This window comes from Anoplophora glabripennis, unplaced genomic scaffold (genome assembly GCF_000390285.2).
Source record: "Anoplophora glabripennis isolate ALB-LARVAE unplaced genomic scaffold, Agla_2.0 scaffold1186, whole genome shotgun sequence".
In the NCBI taxonomy this organism is placed as follows: Eukaryota; Metazoa; Arthropoda; class Insecta; order Coleoptera; family Cerambycidae; genus Anoplophora; species Anoplophora glabripennis.
In genome coordinates, this window is record NW_019417265.1 from 36,286 (window position 1) to 53,561 (window position 17,276).

The 17,276-nt window shown below is 31.6% G+C and overlaps 2 protein-coding genes across 2 annotated transcripts in view; one reads left to right on the forward strand and one right to left on the reverse strand.

Annotated features, from left to right (window-relative positions):
* Positions 1-2,533, forward strand: part of LOC108914900 (nucleolar complex protein 4 homolog A) — a 5,534-nt gene extending 3,001 nt beyond the window's left edge. Inside the window, exon 4 of the mRNA XM_018720818.2 lies at positions 1,596-2,533. Coding sequence (XP_018576334.1) covers positions 1,596-1,950 — 355 coding nt within the window. The 3' untranslated portion in view covers positions 1,951-2,533. The remainder of the gene's footprint in view (positions 1-1,595) is intronic.
* Positions 2,534-12,441: 9,908 nt separating this feature from the next.
* Positions 12,442-17,122, reverse strand: LOC108914903 (bifunctional coenzyme A synthase). The gene is made up of 6 exons (XM_018720821.2): positions 16,832-17,122; positions 16,205-16,781; positions 15,502-15,693; positions 15,237-15,445; positions 12,934-13,077; positions 12,442-12,813 (listed from the first exon to the last, which is right to left on the reverse strand). Exons 1-6 carry the CDS (start codon positions 17,030-17,032, stop codon positions 12,592-12,594), a joined length of 1,545 nt encoding a protein of 514 aa, XP_018576337.1. The 5' UTR covers positions 17,033-17,122; the 3' UTR covers positions 12,442-12,591.
* Positions 17,123-17,276: the final 154 nt, after the last annotated feature.

Genomic DNA, 17,276 nt, shown 5'->3' on the forward strand with positions numbered 1-17,276 from the left:
AATTTTTCAAAAAGCGTTTGAAAGCTTGAGAGCCCTTCTATATGTGATTAAATTTTCAAGTATCTAAGGGCCTTGGTTTTTGCTGTCAAAATTTTGAAAATTTGCAATTTTATTTTTTAAATCTGGATTGCAAAATTATTATGCAAAATTTATTGAACCGATTTTGATGAAATTTGGTGTGATTCTACATAACATGAACTCTTCTTGAGCCAAATATGAAGGTCCTATATTCAACTTAAAGACCCCAAAAAAAATCCCTAAAAAATAATGTTTTTTAACCCCATTTTTGTCGATTTTCTCGATTTTTACAATAATAATCATGATTCATTCGATTTGTAACTAGTCATATTTTGTAAAAAAATTAATTACAAACATTTTTTCCTCTTCCATTTTCGCCTAAAATCAACTCTTGAAAAGATACATAATTAAAAAGGAAGAAAAATATGACATTTTCTGATTTTTTTTAACATATTGTGCCGCCAAAAGTTAAGCCCACGTTTTTTTTTATCATAGAAAAATTTTCATTTCTAGTGATATTTGAAAGTCAAAAGGCCAAAAATCTCCGTGGATATACAATTCACCCAAACCAAAACAGATACCGCCCAGTCTAACAGCAATTTTTTAATTTTGACTGAGACCGCTTTTTAATGTAATTAATGGGTGATCTTTTATTATAAATATAACATATAAAACTTACATATTATATTTAGCAATACTATTGTCTTTCTTTCAGCGTGAAGACAGACGTAAGTTTGATCATTTAATCCTATACTGTCTCAGTTGAGAACATATAGATTGTATAGATTTGGACTTCGGTTCTGCCCGCAATTACCAATCTCTTAGCCCATCCGATTTAGTAAATCACACGTGGTTGAAGAATTTAAAATATATTCGTTTCTGAAGTTGTAGGCATTCAGGACTTAGCATTGAATTTTAAATAATTTTTATCAAATCGAAATAATTTTGGTATCATTGCAAAACTAAAAAATAGATCCACTTCCCTCGTGTAAGCAATTTTTTATTTAAGCCAGTTTATTTAAGTAAATAAATTGTAAATAGTGCGATTTCTTGCACAGTTTACTCTTTTTTAAACGATAAAAAATTTATTTTGAAAAAACTTATACAACTGTCTTAGGAAACAATTTTGTCTTTAGATTATTTTTTTATTTAGGTCGCTATGTTTATTCGTTTTCCAAATAAGTCGTGTATGGGTCATGTGCAAAATATGGGACTATTTCAAGCGCGCGACGGACTCTTAAGTGAAGGTATTGCAAGAAACGACTACTCTAGGCTATACGCCTCAGCTGAATGATTTTTTGTGTGTTTAATGATATTGCTAGTGTAATTCATTGCTAGCCAAGGCATAGAATAGTTGTTTCTTGCAATATCGTCACTTAAAACTTTGCTTTCGCTCTCACAGGGTCAACACTGGTCAGGCTTTCGTAATATCTGTAATACAGGTTGCTTTCTGCCATTTTTTTGGCCTCTTTGTAAGTCTCGGGGAGTTGTAGCTCTCAGTTATTTGAAAATACTGTTACTGACCTAAAAATCGCGCACTTAGTTACGACTTTATCCGTTGAATCAATAAATTTCAGGCACCCCGGACTAAAATGCCTCCTAAACAACCCGAACTGCTCCGCCGCCAACACGGACCCCTACATCATGGAAGAACGCGACCCGCTCAGGTCCTACGCGATGAGCAGCTCCTTGTGGGAACTGGAGACGCTGCAGCACCACGTCCTCCCTAACGTCGCCAACGCCGCCAAGTTCATAAACGCCCCCCTGCCCAGGGTCGAGTGGGATCTCGGCAAGATGTTAGACAGCACCGGCGACGACATATTCGACAGGGAGGTGAAGAAGTTTAGTAAATTGATCGTCTTGCAGTTCGAGAAGCCCAACGGCGCGACGATCGGAAAGGGCGACCGCGTGATGCAGTATTGGAACCTGTAAGTTTAAAATGGTGCACCCCTGGGGTATGTCGGACCTGTTTTGTTTTAACGTTTCGTAGAGTTACGCCTCCACGGCTAATTTTTTACGTAGGTTTTGTACTTTTGTATTTTCTTATCCACCGCCGGTTGCCAAATTTTCAAAAGGGTTCTTTTTTCGCAGGCGCTTTTTGAGACTAGTAAAGTGACGGAGGAATATTATTCCGATATTGTGGCAGTTTTGTTTTTGTTTTTTTTTTCTTTTTCTTATTTATTGCATATTTTGCCAGCTGTGGGGAAATTTATAAATTAATGGAATAAATCCTTGTGCCAAAAGGATTAGACGAGGGTTATTTTTCTGAAATTAGATTTGCATAACCGAAAATCTTACCCATTGACCGATTGATCATTTTGGAGCAAGAGTTTGTTTAATTAATTTTTTTTAATTTTTAATACATGGCAAAATACCCAATAAATAAGGAAAAAATCCATAGTTGTAATGTGCTATCCCTTCTTTTTTTTTTATCTCTTAATATGTTGATATTCCGTTGATATAAACTAATCCAAACAATTAAAGGATCAAAAGAATTTCCGAAATTTTTCCGTGATTTTTGACGGACTATATTTAAGTGAAAAATGGTCGTATCGAGAATTAAAAAAAAGCATTGAAGCTCTAAGATTCTAGTTTTTAGATCTTTCGGTCGAAAATTTTTAGTAGTTACGGTTATCATGCAGTTCTAAAAAATAGCGTGACAAAAAAATTTTGCAAATTTTTTTTATTTTTTTTTTCCACGGATTTGGAAAAATTTTTTTCAGCTAAGCCATTGCATGGACCAGATAGCTTGTTTATTCAGCTTTAATTTCCTTTTTTTTAAATATCGATACGACCATTTTTCATCGAAATATAGGACTTTTAATGGAAAAGGATCCTTTTGTCTTCAATCATCGATATCTCAGCGACAAATGGTTGTACAGAGAATTGATGGGCAGTTTCGAAAACTGGAATAAATTTCCTATAACATGCTGCCGCAACTTTCCATCTTTTACACGAATTTTAAAAAACAGGAAAAAAAGAGAAATTTATGTTTTTTTAGAAAATTGACGGCTAAATTAAAAATATTACGAAATGACTAGCATGACTTTTACAGTTCGATATACCCAGAAGAATCCTGTGAAGTTTCATCTCGATCTAGCAAACCGTTTCTTTGTTTCAAACAGTCAAACTTTTGAAAAAAATTAAAGGGTCACGTTTTTCAGTTCATAATCATGATTATAATGGAAAAAAAATATTTTTTGAGGTTTTCTCACATTTTTACCGCAAATAACTTAATTGATGAAAAAATATATATATTTTTCGAAAAGTTCAGAACATTTTCGAATTTTTATTTTTTTTGTAAACCTTCCGGACATTGAAGAAAACAAAATCCAATTGTTTCCAGCACGATTCGGCTTTTCTGTCCTATGCTTCTGTGTATCAGCTTTTAATTAAATTAAAATTAAAGTTGATGACCAAACCAGATTTCGATCCCGATTCATACCGTTTTTTGAGACAAATTTTTAATTAATTTTTGTGCAGTCTGTAATCACTTAAAAAAACTGTTTTTTTCAAAACTACCCTTTTTCTTCTGAAAACAAATTTCGAAAATTTTTTGAAAAAAAAATATTTTTTTTTCATCAATTTAAATATTTGCGGTAAAAACGTGGGTACCTCAAAAAAAACAAATTTTCCATTTTAATCTTGATTATGAAGTGTTTAAGCTCAAAAATCGTGACCCTTTAATTTTTATCAAAAGTTTGACTGTTTGAAACAAAGAGACGGTTCGTTAGATCGAGATGAAATTTCACAGGGTTCTTCTGGGTATATCGACCTGAATATTTCTAATTTAGACGTCAATTTTCTAAAAAAAAACATAAATTACCCTTTTTTCCTGTTTTTTTTTAAATTCGTGTAAAGGACGAAAAAAAAAAAATTCAGAAAAGTTGCGGCAGCATGTTATATGAAATTTATTACAATTTTCGAAACTGCCCTTCAATTCTCTGTACAACCGTTTGTCGCCAAGATATCGATGATTGAAGACAAAAGGGTCCTTTTCCATGAAAAGTCCGATATTTCAATGAATAATGGTCGTATCGAAATTTAAAAAAGAGGAAATTAAAGCTGAATAAACAAGCTATCTGGTCCATGCAATGTTTTAGCTGAAAAAAAAAAATTTTTCCACGTCCGTGAACTCGGAAAAAAAAAAAAAATTGCAAAATTTGTCGCTCTATTTCTTAGAATTGCATGATAACCGTAGCTCCTAAAAATTTTCTACCGAAAGATCTAAAAACTAGAGTCTTAGAGCTTCAAAATGATTTTTTTTAATTCTCTATGCGACCATTTTTCACTCAAATAGTCTGTCAAAAATCACGGAAAATTTTCGGAAATTTTTTTGACCCTTTAATTGTTTGCATTAGTGTATGTTAAAAAAATTATAATTACTGTTGATTAACATTCCACGTATATATCGCACAGGGTGTCCTGAAGCGAACGGGCGGCAGACGTAGCTTCGTTAAAACGTGGATGTCGCCAAAAAGTGTTTTAATTTTTGACTTTTTTTTTGAGAAAACAGATGTTTCATGAAATTTCACTTTATTTAAATACATACACTGGTTTCATGTAACTCAAACATACTTAAAAAAATATTTTCAATTCTCTTCTGTTAACAATAATTATATGCAGACGGCTGAATTTTCTGGGCATTCTGGTATAATTAAACTTGATCCTTTTGCCGGATTTGTAATTGTAAATTTAAACTGTAGGGTATATTTAATTTAATTGCATATTCAACTAAAGAATGAGGTTTAATATTTTATTTGTTTTAATATACAGGGTGATTCACAAAGGGTGACCAAAAATGTGACCTCGTATTCTTTGGTGAATTTTAATTGGTGTCTTTCCTACAAAGTATAGTTTTAAATTAATTATAATTTTTTTAAATAAATTAAAAACTAGTAAGTGAAATAATTTGATAATGGGCACCTGTATTTATGTAAACATTGTCCAAAATTTGAGACCCTTTTCTAAAATGTAGATGCTTCAGTGGCGGAGATACGGAGTATTAGTGGCATATAGTAAAATAGTACACCACTGCTTTACGGTGACAATCATGATATTTTCAGATTAGTCTTTCAATTTTCTACAAATTGGAAACACTTTTACTTAAATGACATGACAAACACTAATCATTCCGTTATTTATTCGAATAAAGAAATTAATATCTAATATTAATCGTTTTATTGTTAATACCGTTTGTGAATCACCCTGTATATTTACTTCGTTCACTTTACTAGTCATTTTTATTTTATGGGTTGTCATTCCCTCACCATGGGATGTTTTTCCAAGTATTTTATACAGTACACGAAAAAAAAGATGTAAAGTAAAAAATTGTCGTTCAGCGTCCGGATAACGGTAACGTCTTTCAAAAGGGCACCCCGGACCGTGAAAAAACGAGCATGTGATGTTACGCGAACATATCGCTGAGGTATTTTGTCAATTTTTTACTTGTTGAAAAAAAAAAACGTACGGGAAAAATTTTACTTGTCTTGATGGATATAATCTCTAATCCTATTGAAATGCAGATACGTTAACAATGAAGTGAATTAGTTCGGAGTTGGGGGAGGTGAAGAAATTTCGATGCGCACTACCAGGAAAGGGGCATTTATTTCACACTTGCATTTATTAAAATAAAATTTATGTTTTTTTTTACTCATCGTTCATTGTTTGCCTTATGATATTACGTTTGTTTTGTGTTTTCCTTACTCGTCCGGTAAAAATGATAAATTTTCAAGGTATTTGAGGTACAACGGTGTTTCGGGTTAATATGTCATGGTCCCTGCTACCGGTTTTGTAATTCGTGATGGCTATGGCGCAACAACCCGGAAAATTTTCGTAGTTTAACTATCAACCACTAAATTTTTACTAAATTGCGGTTTGTCTCAAAAAAAATATATATGCACTCTAGTGATTTTTCTTTTTAGATATATTTTTTTATCAGGCAGTTATGAATAATGTTGTAAAAAAAATTGTCATTTAATTTCTGTCGCTTCCAACTCTCCTTCGAAAAGTTATAATAATCAACTGTTAAATTTACTTTTATATGGTATTTTACAAGTTAGGACGTGATATTTATATGCCTAAAGTATGTAAAACCAACTTGCTGTGTTATTTTATATATATGTACGTATGAATAATATTAGGTTAGGATTTATTTTGTCACCTTTTTGTTATACTTATCAGTTTCCTGTTTAAATAAAATGTTGCTTTTCTATTTGTTCATTTATTTGATCGGTTCTCATATTTAAACGAAAGGTTATTACAAAGCGAATTTCTGCACCACCCGCCAAGAGTAAAAAAATTTAACACATAGGTAGGTAGTTGTTTGAAAAACTTGATTTGCTAATATATATCATTACGATTATTTTAAATTTTTTATAATTTTTTTTAGACGCTTCATCCACATTGACAAAAAAATGTGGTGATTTTAAAATAACACGTCGCACGGTGGGAGAAAACGCTCAAAATTCCGTGCGAGGTAGTAAAAGTTGTCCAAATTGGGATATTTTCTTTAAATACTCATAATCTCAACTTGCGATATCTTAAATACTCTCATAAACTACAATCAGAAATGTTTCCCATAAATGATACCACAAAGTATGAACAATATTTAGTCAATATAAAAAAAAAAGGTATAAAACTTAAAACCAGTTAATTGTAAACCCTTCAACCGTAAGCCTACAAACTTAGATTCATTGAACAAAACCCATACTCATAAAATTTAAACCGATAAAATCTAAACCCACAAAACCTTAACCAACAGGTTTATGGTTTCAAGAATTTGTGGTTTAAGGGTTTACAATTAACTGGTTTTAAAATCTGTGCCATACATTTTTTATTAGTGCTGGCAACTGAAATCGGTTTTTTGGATAGTCGGTTAACCGGTTTCGGATAATTCGGATTTTTACGAAATCCGAAAACCGGTTATTCGATTCTTCAAATATCCGATTATTCAAATAACCGATTATTTGATAATCTACTTCCTTTTTTTTGGAGATCGATTTCTTCGTAAACAAATTTGACTTCCAGATTTTTGTAGACCTTTTTTTTTAGACATCAATTTCTTCCGGTCTGTCTTTGTAAAGCACCGATTTTCAGATATCCGGTTTTGGTGATTCAAGTAACGGGTTATTCGAATAACCGATTTTAGCAACTATTTGACTAACCGGTTTTACCTGAAATCAGTTTTTACGGAACCCGGTTAACTGGTTTCACTTTTTTCCGGTTTTTGCCAGCACTATTTTTTATATTCCCTAAATATTGTTTATTGTATTTTGTGAAACATTTCTGATTGTAGTTTATAAGAGCATTTAAAATATCGCAAGTTGAGATCTTAAAATATCGCAATTGTCGCAGTGACATAAGAAAGCAGACATAATTACGAATATTTAAAAAAAAAAATCCCAGTTTAGACAACTTTTACTACCTCGAATGGAATTTTAAGCGTTTTTGCCCACTGTGCGTAATAGTCATATTAAAGCAATGTTTCCACTAAATTGTTTTTCATTAGTTTCGCAAAATTATTTAGAATTAGTAACGTATCTCCGTACCAATATTAGTTAATATTTAATAAATCGTGTAAAATTTTTTTTTGTTGTAAACTATAGAATGTTTTTTAAAGTTCGGCGCTTCGACCACAGTGATATCAAAAAAATATGGTTACTTTAAAATAACACATCGCAAAGTTTATACAAAAGCAATCTGTTTTAATAAATTATTTTTCATTGTCACTTCGCAAAATGTGCGTTGATTTAAAAACAGCTGGCACCGCTGATAGTGCATTAATATGCAAATTCCGGGAATCCCGGTTTATTCCACGTTGTACACATGAACTAAAATGTAGTTGAAAAAACTATATAACTCGACTATTTGTTTGATTAAAAAAAAAACATAACTTCAGATTCGTTTTCAAGGGGACACATTATTACTCCTAAAAAACTGACTCCCTGTATGTCCACAGAAAAGGCGTTGAATAGAAAAAACTTTCTTATTTTCCATTTTATTGAAAAAAGTTAGTCTTGATAAAAAATGTTGCTGGTTCTTGAAGTAAGATTGGGATAGAAAAATTTAACATTTCTTGTACGTGGTGTTCAAAAAATTGAAAAAACTTTAAATGCTACAAGTAAAGTGCATTTATTTGTGAAGATATGGAAATAAGTTACTAGGAAAAGTTGTTCAAAAGTGAAAGGCAGTCTCCAATAGTAATTTTCGAAAAAATTGGTGTACTTTTATTTATTTGTGAGCATTAAATTTATTTATTCAGTGGTCTCCTAGGAGTCTAGATTTGACAATAATGGATTATTTCCTATGGGGTCAACTGAAACAAATTTGTCACTGAGATTTTTTGGGCATTCTCGGAGCGCCATGCTATTAATATTGTGATAAACAATTTGTTTCAGTTGACCCATAGGAAATAATCCATTATTGTCAAATTTGGACTTCTAGGAGGCCACTGAAAAAATAAATTTAATGATCACAAATAAATAAAAGTAGGTACACCGATTTTTTTCAAAAATTAGTATTAAAGTCTGCCTTTTGAACAACTTTTCCTAGTAACTTATTTCCACATCTTCACAAATAGGTGCACTTTACTCTTGTACCATTTAAAGTTTTTTCAATTTTTTTAACACCCCGTACAAGAAATGTTAAATTTTTCTATCCCAATCTTACTTCAAGAACCGCAAAATTTTATATCGAGGAACTTTTTTCGATAAAATTAAAAATAAAGTGTTTCCTATTCAATACCTTTTCTGTGGACATACTGTATAATAAATAACACTTTATCCTTCATTCACCTTTTTTTTCGTGTTTTTTTATTATAATTCGGGTATTCTTATAAATAATTAACATTTAAAACAACTTTATTTAGTTTCTATTTATACATACATATTAGGGTGGCCCAAAAAAAACGAATATTTTTTTCGCGTATTGTGAAAATATGTGTTTATCATGTTTTAAGAGCCCCTCAAAAAATCAGCTCAAAAAAAATTTTTTTAGATGTCCCTCTAGATTTTTAAAAAATTTCCAAAATCGTCAAAAATTGAATTTTTTTTAAAATTTTTTTTCTCGTTATTTTATCATTTTCTAAAAATAAATATCAACGAACTAATAATTTTTTTTAATTGAATTTGATGAACAAAAGAATAGATGTCTTGAGACCCTTAAATTTTAAAAAATTAAAAAATAAATATTAGATACAGTGGTAGTAAATTTTGCCTCGAGAAATTTTTGAAGTGTCTTGTGATTTATTTCTATCCTTCTGTTCATCAAATTTAATAAAAAAAAATTATTAGTTCATTGATATTTATTTTTAGAGTACTTACACTACTTTGAAAGTTAAAATAATGGTGAGTGACCTTTAGAAATTAAAATATTGATTTGAAATTTTCAGAATCGAGATCTTTTTTCAACCTATAAAATGATAAAACAACGAGAAAGAATTTATTTAAAAAAATCTATTTTTGATGATTTTGGAAATTTTTAAAAATCTTGAGCGACCTCTAAAAACATTTTTTTTACCTTTTTTTTTTAATGGGCTCTTAAAACATGATAAATTAACATATTTTCACAAGACACGAAAAAAAAAATATTAGTTTTTTTTTTGGGCCACCCTAATACATACAGGGTGTTCCTAAATAAGTGTCGCAACGGAAAACTGTAAATTCCTCTTGAAAAAAGAAACATTTTTTTCCTCTTCCATTTTTCTCACCGGGCTTTCGTTTTCAAGATACACTGTGTCAAAACTTTAATTTTTTTTTAGTTTTTCGCCAATATCTTAGAAATTGTTTGAACTACAGGACTGAGCTTTTGTACACACATTACCACTATTAATAGCTACTTTTTCACACCCTTNAACAAATTTAATATTTAATTTTTATTTATACATACGTATTAGGGTGGCCCAAAAAAACGAATATATTTTTTCGTGTCTTGTGAAAATATGTTAGTTTATCATTTTTAAGAGCCCCCTCAAAAAATTAGCTCAAAAAAAATTTTTTTAGAGGTCGCTCAAGATTGATAAAAATTTCCAAAATCGTCAAAAATTGAACTTTTTTTAAAATTTTTTTTCTCGTTATTTTATCATTTTCTAAAAATAAATTTCAACGAACTAATAATTTTATTTTATTGAATTTGAACAAAAGAATAGAAATAAATCGTGAGACCCTTAAATTTTAAAAAATTAAAAAATTATAAATATTTGATACTAAGTGCAGTAGTAAATTTTGCTTCGAGAAATTTTTTAAGTGTCTCGTAATTTATTTCTATCCTTTTGTCCATCAAATTCAATAAAAAAAAATTATTAGTTCATTGATATTTATTTTTAGAGTACACTACTTTGAAAGTTAAAATAATGATGAGTGACCTTTAGAAATTAAAATATTGATTTGAAACTTTCAGAATCGAGATTTTTTTCAACCTAGAAAATGATAAAAAAACGGGAAAAAATTAAACACAAAAAAATTAAATTTGACGATTTTGGACATTTTTAAAAATCTTGAACGACCTCTAAAAAATTTTTTCTTTGACCTGACGTATTGAGGGGGCTCTTAAAACATGATAAACTAATATATTTTCACAGGAGACACGAAAAAAAACATAATCGTGTTTTTTGTGGCCCACCCTAAATTGTATAGGCATAACATATTATATTATATATTATTATTGTATCTATCAGGGAAATATTATTAAAATTTTAAGTTATTATTAACAAGATGTGTAATGGAATTCCCCTAGCAGGTAAGACCGTCAAGAAATTGTTCTTATCTAATTCCAATATAATGATTCCCACTGCAAAAAATGACTGAGCAAGATACCGTTGGACTGGAATATAATTACTGGTAAATAATATAGGTACATATAATTTCATAAGGGTGCATAAGGGTGAAAAATTTGAAAAAGTCAATTGAAGAACCATACATTCAAGGTATGCACCAGGCTCGGTCCCTACGCAGCAACTCGGCATTGAAATATTTGAAAAACTTGTTCCCATATTTATTTAGCCATACCCATACAGAGGTCTGGTGGGACTAAACGTGCAGCTGGTAGAAATGTATACGCCCAGTTGAAGAATGCGCGTGCGGGCAAATAATGTCCCATACAGTTGCTTTGGTCAACTGCGTCGTGAATTTCAGTTCTAGACAAGTAGCTTGGCAGTGCAGTGCGGGAATGCGGAATTTGATGTGATTCAGATAATTTTAATTTACTATAGGTACCTTCTATCAATCATTCATATGACAATTGCGAAAGGGAGAAATAAGAGGGATATTTTGTTTATTAATATTATCACAACATGGCATTNAAGATTTAGTTGAAAATTCCAGAATTTAATTTAATTCATGTGTGTTAATTTTATTTTATTGTATTTTTTGTAAATTTTATGTTAATTTCTCGTTCATTTTTCTGTCTGTTTCATTGTATTTTGGTATAATGATGTCTATTAAACGTGTTATTAAATATTTGTTGTGATTGATTTATTATCGCATGGGTTACTAGATAAAAAGTTTCTTTATGCATAATAAACAATTTGACAGCAATTTAGCCGCAGAATCGTTAATGTTCAATATTTTTTCATGAAATTTGGTACAGATCCATTTCAGGGGACGCCGAATCCAGTGGCGTACGCAAATTTCTTCTAAAAAAATCGCTAATATGGATTCTGGATTTTTCAGCCTCTGAAAGTGATCTAGTAGGCCTTAGTTTAAAAAAGAACTGGACGGCGCTTGGCCCCAAAATACACTTTACCCCCCTCTACATTTCAAAAAAAATTTCGTCAAAATCGCTCCATAAATAAAAATGTTATGAGGGTGGCCCGCTTTCAAATGGGTCACTCTGTATATATGTACATATACAGGGTGTTTATTAAACATACAGCAAAAATTCAAGGGGTTATTCCCTGGACTATTCTAAGAATATTTTGTCCTTTGATAATTTTTGAAAGGCTGTTTTTCTCCTAATATAAATGGTGAGAAAAATTTTTGACAAAACCAATTTTAATATTTTTGAAATTATTAATGTAGTTCAAATAAAAGTATGGTGTACTACACTGGGTTTACCAAGTAGATATTTTTTTGAAAGAAAAAAAGCAGGCAAGTGCAGGCATTGAAAAGAAACCAGTTTGAACGTGGCGAGACGGTTGTACACTGAACGATTTCCTGTCTGTAATGTTCCTGATAAGAAAAACCTTCCAAAATATTCATCAACGTCTTCATCAAACGAAGTGGAGGATCAGGAAGGCCAATGACGATGAAAAATTGCAAATACTTTGAATGTAAGTAACGGGATTGTTTGGAATATTCTTTCTTAGGGACTATTGTTGTACCCAACACATTCAGACACTTCTTCCTTGCGGTCCTTTTAGGTTGGCCACGAATTAAACCGTCCCCTCCTTATGTATAACACCATGTTATACATAAGTATAACACCAATTTATTTAAAAATATACATTGACTAAGGACTTACACACCTAGTAAAAATATTCATATCATCTGCCAGTGAAATATAAAAAAAAAGATTTCTCTAACTGACCGTATAAAAATATAACTTCCCAACTACTCGATTTACACAAATTTTACATCACGACGATATCCTTTCCTGCAGCAATCCCCACGCATTATACACCTGCTCTCTAGTATGCTCCGGTTCCCACAAGGGGCAGAACACTACGTTTGCATGATTGACGTAGAAGGTATTGGGCTGCTGGGCGTCTAGCCTATTTTTCGCCTGCTCTTCGGTAAGTCCGTTTCTCGATATCAAGCGAGTTATGGCCTCTTGTCTAGGCACTAATGTCGTCCAAACCTGGAAAACCATTTTATACTATAACTTGTCGACTAAATGCGTCGCCTTAATTTTGTCGCACATCCATTATTTTCCACTTAGTTGCTATAATTTTTTAGATTCTGTATATTTCTAACTCACCTCGTGACACTGTTTGTCCCAACCGGCCGTCAAAAGTACGGCCGCTTCTACAACGACGACTTTCTTATCACTCTCCCTGATAATTTTATTAACCTCTTCGGCTATCGTTGGCCAAACCAAAGAATTCAAGGCCTTCATTTGTTCCTAAAATGTGAGCTGTGGAGTTAGCTACTAATAACAGCTCCAAATTGCAATAAAAAAGGAAATTGAATGTGTGGTAGACTCGACCACCATACCCATACGTTTTTGTGATGCTGAATCCAAATCACATCTGTGCTTGACTAAATTATAGCTCTTGTTCAAGATCAAGAAACAAGAAATGGTCTTCAAGTAACCTTGAACGTGAATTTACTTTGTCCAACGAACACAGGATTTGGATTCAGTGATGGGCCAGTGAAAATACCTCGTTATTTGCCAAAATTTAGTTCAGTAAACAGAGACACGTAAATATTAGGAAAAATTCCATAGAATTGAATGAATTACTTTATCCCAGCGGACTTTATTTTCAAAATGGCATCCAAAGTTCATAAAAAAAAAATTTTTATTTAAAAAACATTTTAGAAAAAATGTTTTAGACAAAAGTTGTAGTAGAACTTTTTATAACAAAAATTTTGAAACCAGCCCTATATCAATTGACAAACAAATGTATTAGTTATTGCAAAAAAAACGGCTAAAAACCACATTTTTTTTAAACTTACAACGAAAAAAGATTTTTTTACGAAACTTTCGGAATATGTAGTCCTTGACAAGTAGAATAAAAACATTTTTGTAAAATTCCAAAATGTTTCAGTTTTTTGCAAATATTGAATTTTTCGAAAAAAATAAATTTTTTTCAAGTTTCAATAAATTATACAGTAATGCACTCATATGATCCATCTTGTGGATAAAGTTTTCTCTAAGAGCTGTACTTCCCTGTGAAAATCGTGCGCGTATTGCAAAGTAATTGAAAATCTGCGAAAAATCTACCGAAACTTTGAATTTCTTTTCTGGGTCGAAAAATGTAGATCTTTTTCTTATCATTGAAATTTAATCGGAATAGCATTATTGCCAACTGAAAACTGACATTTTTTCACGAATTAAAATAAAAATGTCCTACGAACAATTGGAGCCGAGAAATTTTTTTTTTCAATAAATCGCTACGACCTCATTTATTAATATTATTTTTTGAAATTTACACATGTTGTAGTTGAATACTTTTACTTCAATATAAAAAATAGTCCACAATGATCCTTTTTTCAGGAAACTTAATTAAAACGTACACCAACATCTCGAGCAGAGCAAGCATTTTACGGGGCCCAACAAAATTAAGTTTACTGTAAAAAAAGGGGTCAATCGTTGCGGAATTTTTTTATATTGAAGAATAAATGAGATCGTAGAGATTTTTTGAAAAAAATTTTCTCAGCTCCTGTTGATCGTAGGACATTTTTTTCCAAATTCGTGAAAAAATGTCAGCCTCAAATAGCAAAAATGTTATTCCGATTAAATTTCGTTGATAAGAAAAAGATTACATTTTTCGACTCGAAAAAAGAAGTCAAAGTTTCTGTAGATTTTTCGCATATTTCCAATTACTTTGCAATACGCATAAGATTTGCACAGGAAAGCAAAATTCATAGAGAAAATTTTAAGCCCAAGATGGGTCACGTAAGTTAGGGTGGGTCAAAAAATAAGAGCTCATATTTGGAGAGAATTTTCTAGAGGTGTCTAGCAACCTATTTTTCAGAGTATACAGTAAAAAAAAATAGTTGATTTTTTTACCCATTTTTTTTAAGTGCATTACTGTATGATTTATTGAAACTTGAAAAAAATCTCTTTTTTGCGAAAAACTCAATTTTTGCAAAAACTCAAATATTTTGCAATTTTACAAAATGCATTTATTCTACTTGCCAAGGACTACATATTCTAAAAGCTTCATAAAAAAATCTTTTTTTGTTGTAAAGATAGGTATAGAAGTTTTAAAAAAATGTGATTTTTAACCGCTTTTGTTTTTTTTTTAATAAAAAAAACTGTTTTTTGTGAACTTTTGTGACACCATTTTGAAAATGAAGCCGTAACATTCCGCCGGGGTAAAGTAGTTCATTCAATTGACAACAAAATTTATCACTAGAAGACCTAAAACGTGAAACCCAATTTTTTGTATTGCAAAGTTAAACCCCCGTTTTTCTTGAAACGGGTGCTTCCAGCAATGTAATACCTAAGAAATAACATACTGCAAGTAACAAAAATATTGTTGTCATTATTTGCCCACCCTGTATTTGTTTGTAACGAAATAGAATTAAATGAACATTTTGTAAATTTTAACTTACGGGATCTTTAAATACGATTCCTCCCAGAACTTTCCTATCGATTTCACCATTTTGTGCCAAAACGACTTCCCCAAAATGCTCGACGATCAATTTATAACATGGCTTTCCAGGTTTGTAAGACTCGTGACCGACAACATCACAATTGATGATGTGCGCCCCAAATTCCGTCACCCATCTTGCTACTCCGGATTTACCACTGGCGATACCACCTTAAACGCAAGCTGTAATAAAATAATTACCAGTTATAAAAAAATTACACGAATACCTGTTAGTCCTATCACATAGGGAGTTTTGGGAATGTTGATATTAGGCTGTATCGGTCTTAAAAGTGTTCCTAGTAGTCTCATTCTGGTAGTGCTAGAGCTAATTTTTGCTTCTTCGTTACTACCCGGATTCGGCTCGTCTATCAACTCCACCGGCACTATTTTCAGAGGGCTCAAGTTTTTTTCAAGCCTTACTATAAAAGAGTATTTTATATCAGACAATACAGTGTCAAGAAAACTTCCAGGTGCAAAATAATAGAGGCGTATCATTTTAGAGGGATCAAAAAATTGTTAAACCTCGAAAAATTATGTTGATTTTAGAAGAATTTTTAACACACGACATCATTTCTGCTGATAAAAGACTACACATTTCTATAGCACTGCTCACCAACATATCCACGTTTAATGCTCGAATTCCCTTATACTTATTGGAATAATTAAAACGCGAACATTATAATATGTCATTCTCACTTATATGCTTATGACAAGCACTGACATATCTCAGCTTGAAACCGAGATACAGCCTTAGTCGTCTCTGTTTCTGTCCGCGATAAACAACAATAAAACAGACGCTTATAACAATAGAATATTCCAAATTGTTTCATCATTTTAAAAAGTAGTAAAATTTGTTGTTTAATTTATTTATTGTTCACTACCTACTATTTTGAATCTGGAAATATCACACTAATATTTTAGATATCTTACTTTCATTTATTTTCTCTCCCCCTCTAACTGTCTCCTTACTCACTACAATAAGTTCCATGGTAGGATCGACGATAGCGGGGCCGAATGGATCGGAAATGGGTACTACACTGTATTCCAATTCGGGACAAATATCATTTAAAAAATCCGTTACGTTTTTCACCCTAACTTCTATATCTTCGATTAACTCCCACAAAATCTTACTCTGGAGCATGTTCTCATCTGTAACTCCCACAGTGACTTTTTCGGTGGCTCTAAGTGCCGCCTCGCTTAAGAGAAGCTTATGAGCGACATGTAACCTATCAAATGTTCCTCCTAGTACAGTGTGCTTATATGTAGTCTCGTTACCATCAGTTACGTCGTTTGAAGTTTCTAGTTCATCGGAATTTATTGTTAACACACTATATTCTTTCGTGATGTTCTGGATTTTTGCTTGGATGAAGTTATCTATGTCGCTTTGGCTGTGTATTTTATCGAAAACCACCAAATCGATGGGACTTTGTGTATTGATTTTGGGAATGTTGTATTTAATACCAGAAAGGAGTACTTTTACGTCTAAGTGGTAGCAGTATGCCGCTGCCTAGAAAATTCTTTATTATAGACAAGTCAAGAAAAAATCCAAGCAGTTACCTGGGAATAAATGTTGTATATAGTTTTACTGAGTTTAGGCCACGTGCTATAAAGTTTTGGTTGGACACTACCAAAAGGTTCACCAAGTGCCGACAAAAGTTGGATGTAAATTGTGTTTTTCACTTGTTTTTGTACTCGTGAAAGTACCTTTCCAATTTGCTGGGGATTAGAAACTACCAGTAAAACTGTTTTTGCTAGCATTTTGTATTAAGTCACTTTTATGGAAAATTTTATTGGACATGAAGATAAGAAACTGAAAATGACATTTTGAGTTTTGAGGTTATAATAAATGTCAGAGGGTGGGAGTGAAGAGTGACGTCAATGCGAGTACTCAAATTTCTTATTGATAAATTCGGTTTGTGATTTACAAATTGTAATGTAATTGTATCCATATTCCATATCCTAAAAACAATTAACAATTAAGTGCATTATGCATTTATTTCTT

What these genes read in the sequence shown, in the direction of transcription:
- LOC108914903 (XM_018720821.2), bottom strand. Translation starts at nt 17,032, where the DNA reads ATGCTAGCAAAAACAGTTTTACTGGTAGTTTCTAATCCCCAGCAAATT. An exon ending in TATACAACATTTATTCCCAG is followed by an intron (nt 16,782 to 16,831) that starts GTAACTGCTTGG and finishes AGAATTTTCTAG; the next exon opens with GCAGCGGCATACTGCTACCA. An exon ending in GGGACAAACAGTGTCACGAG is followed by an intron (nt 12,814 to 12,933) that starts GTGAGTTAGAAA and finishes ATGGTTTTCCAG; the next exon opens with GTTTGGACGACATTAGTGCC.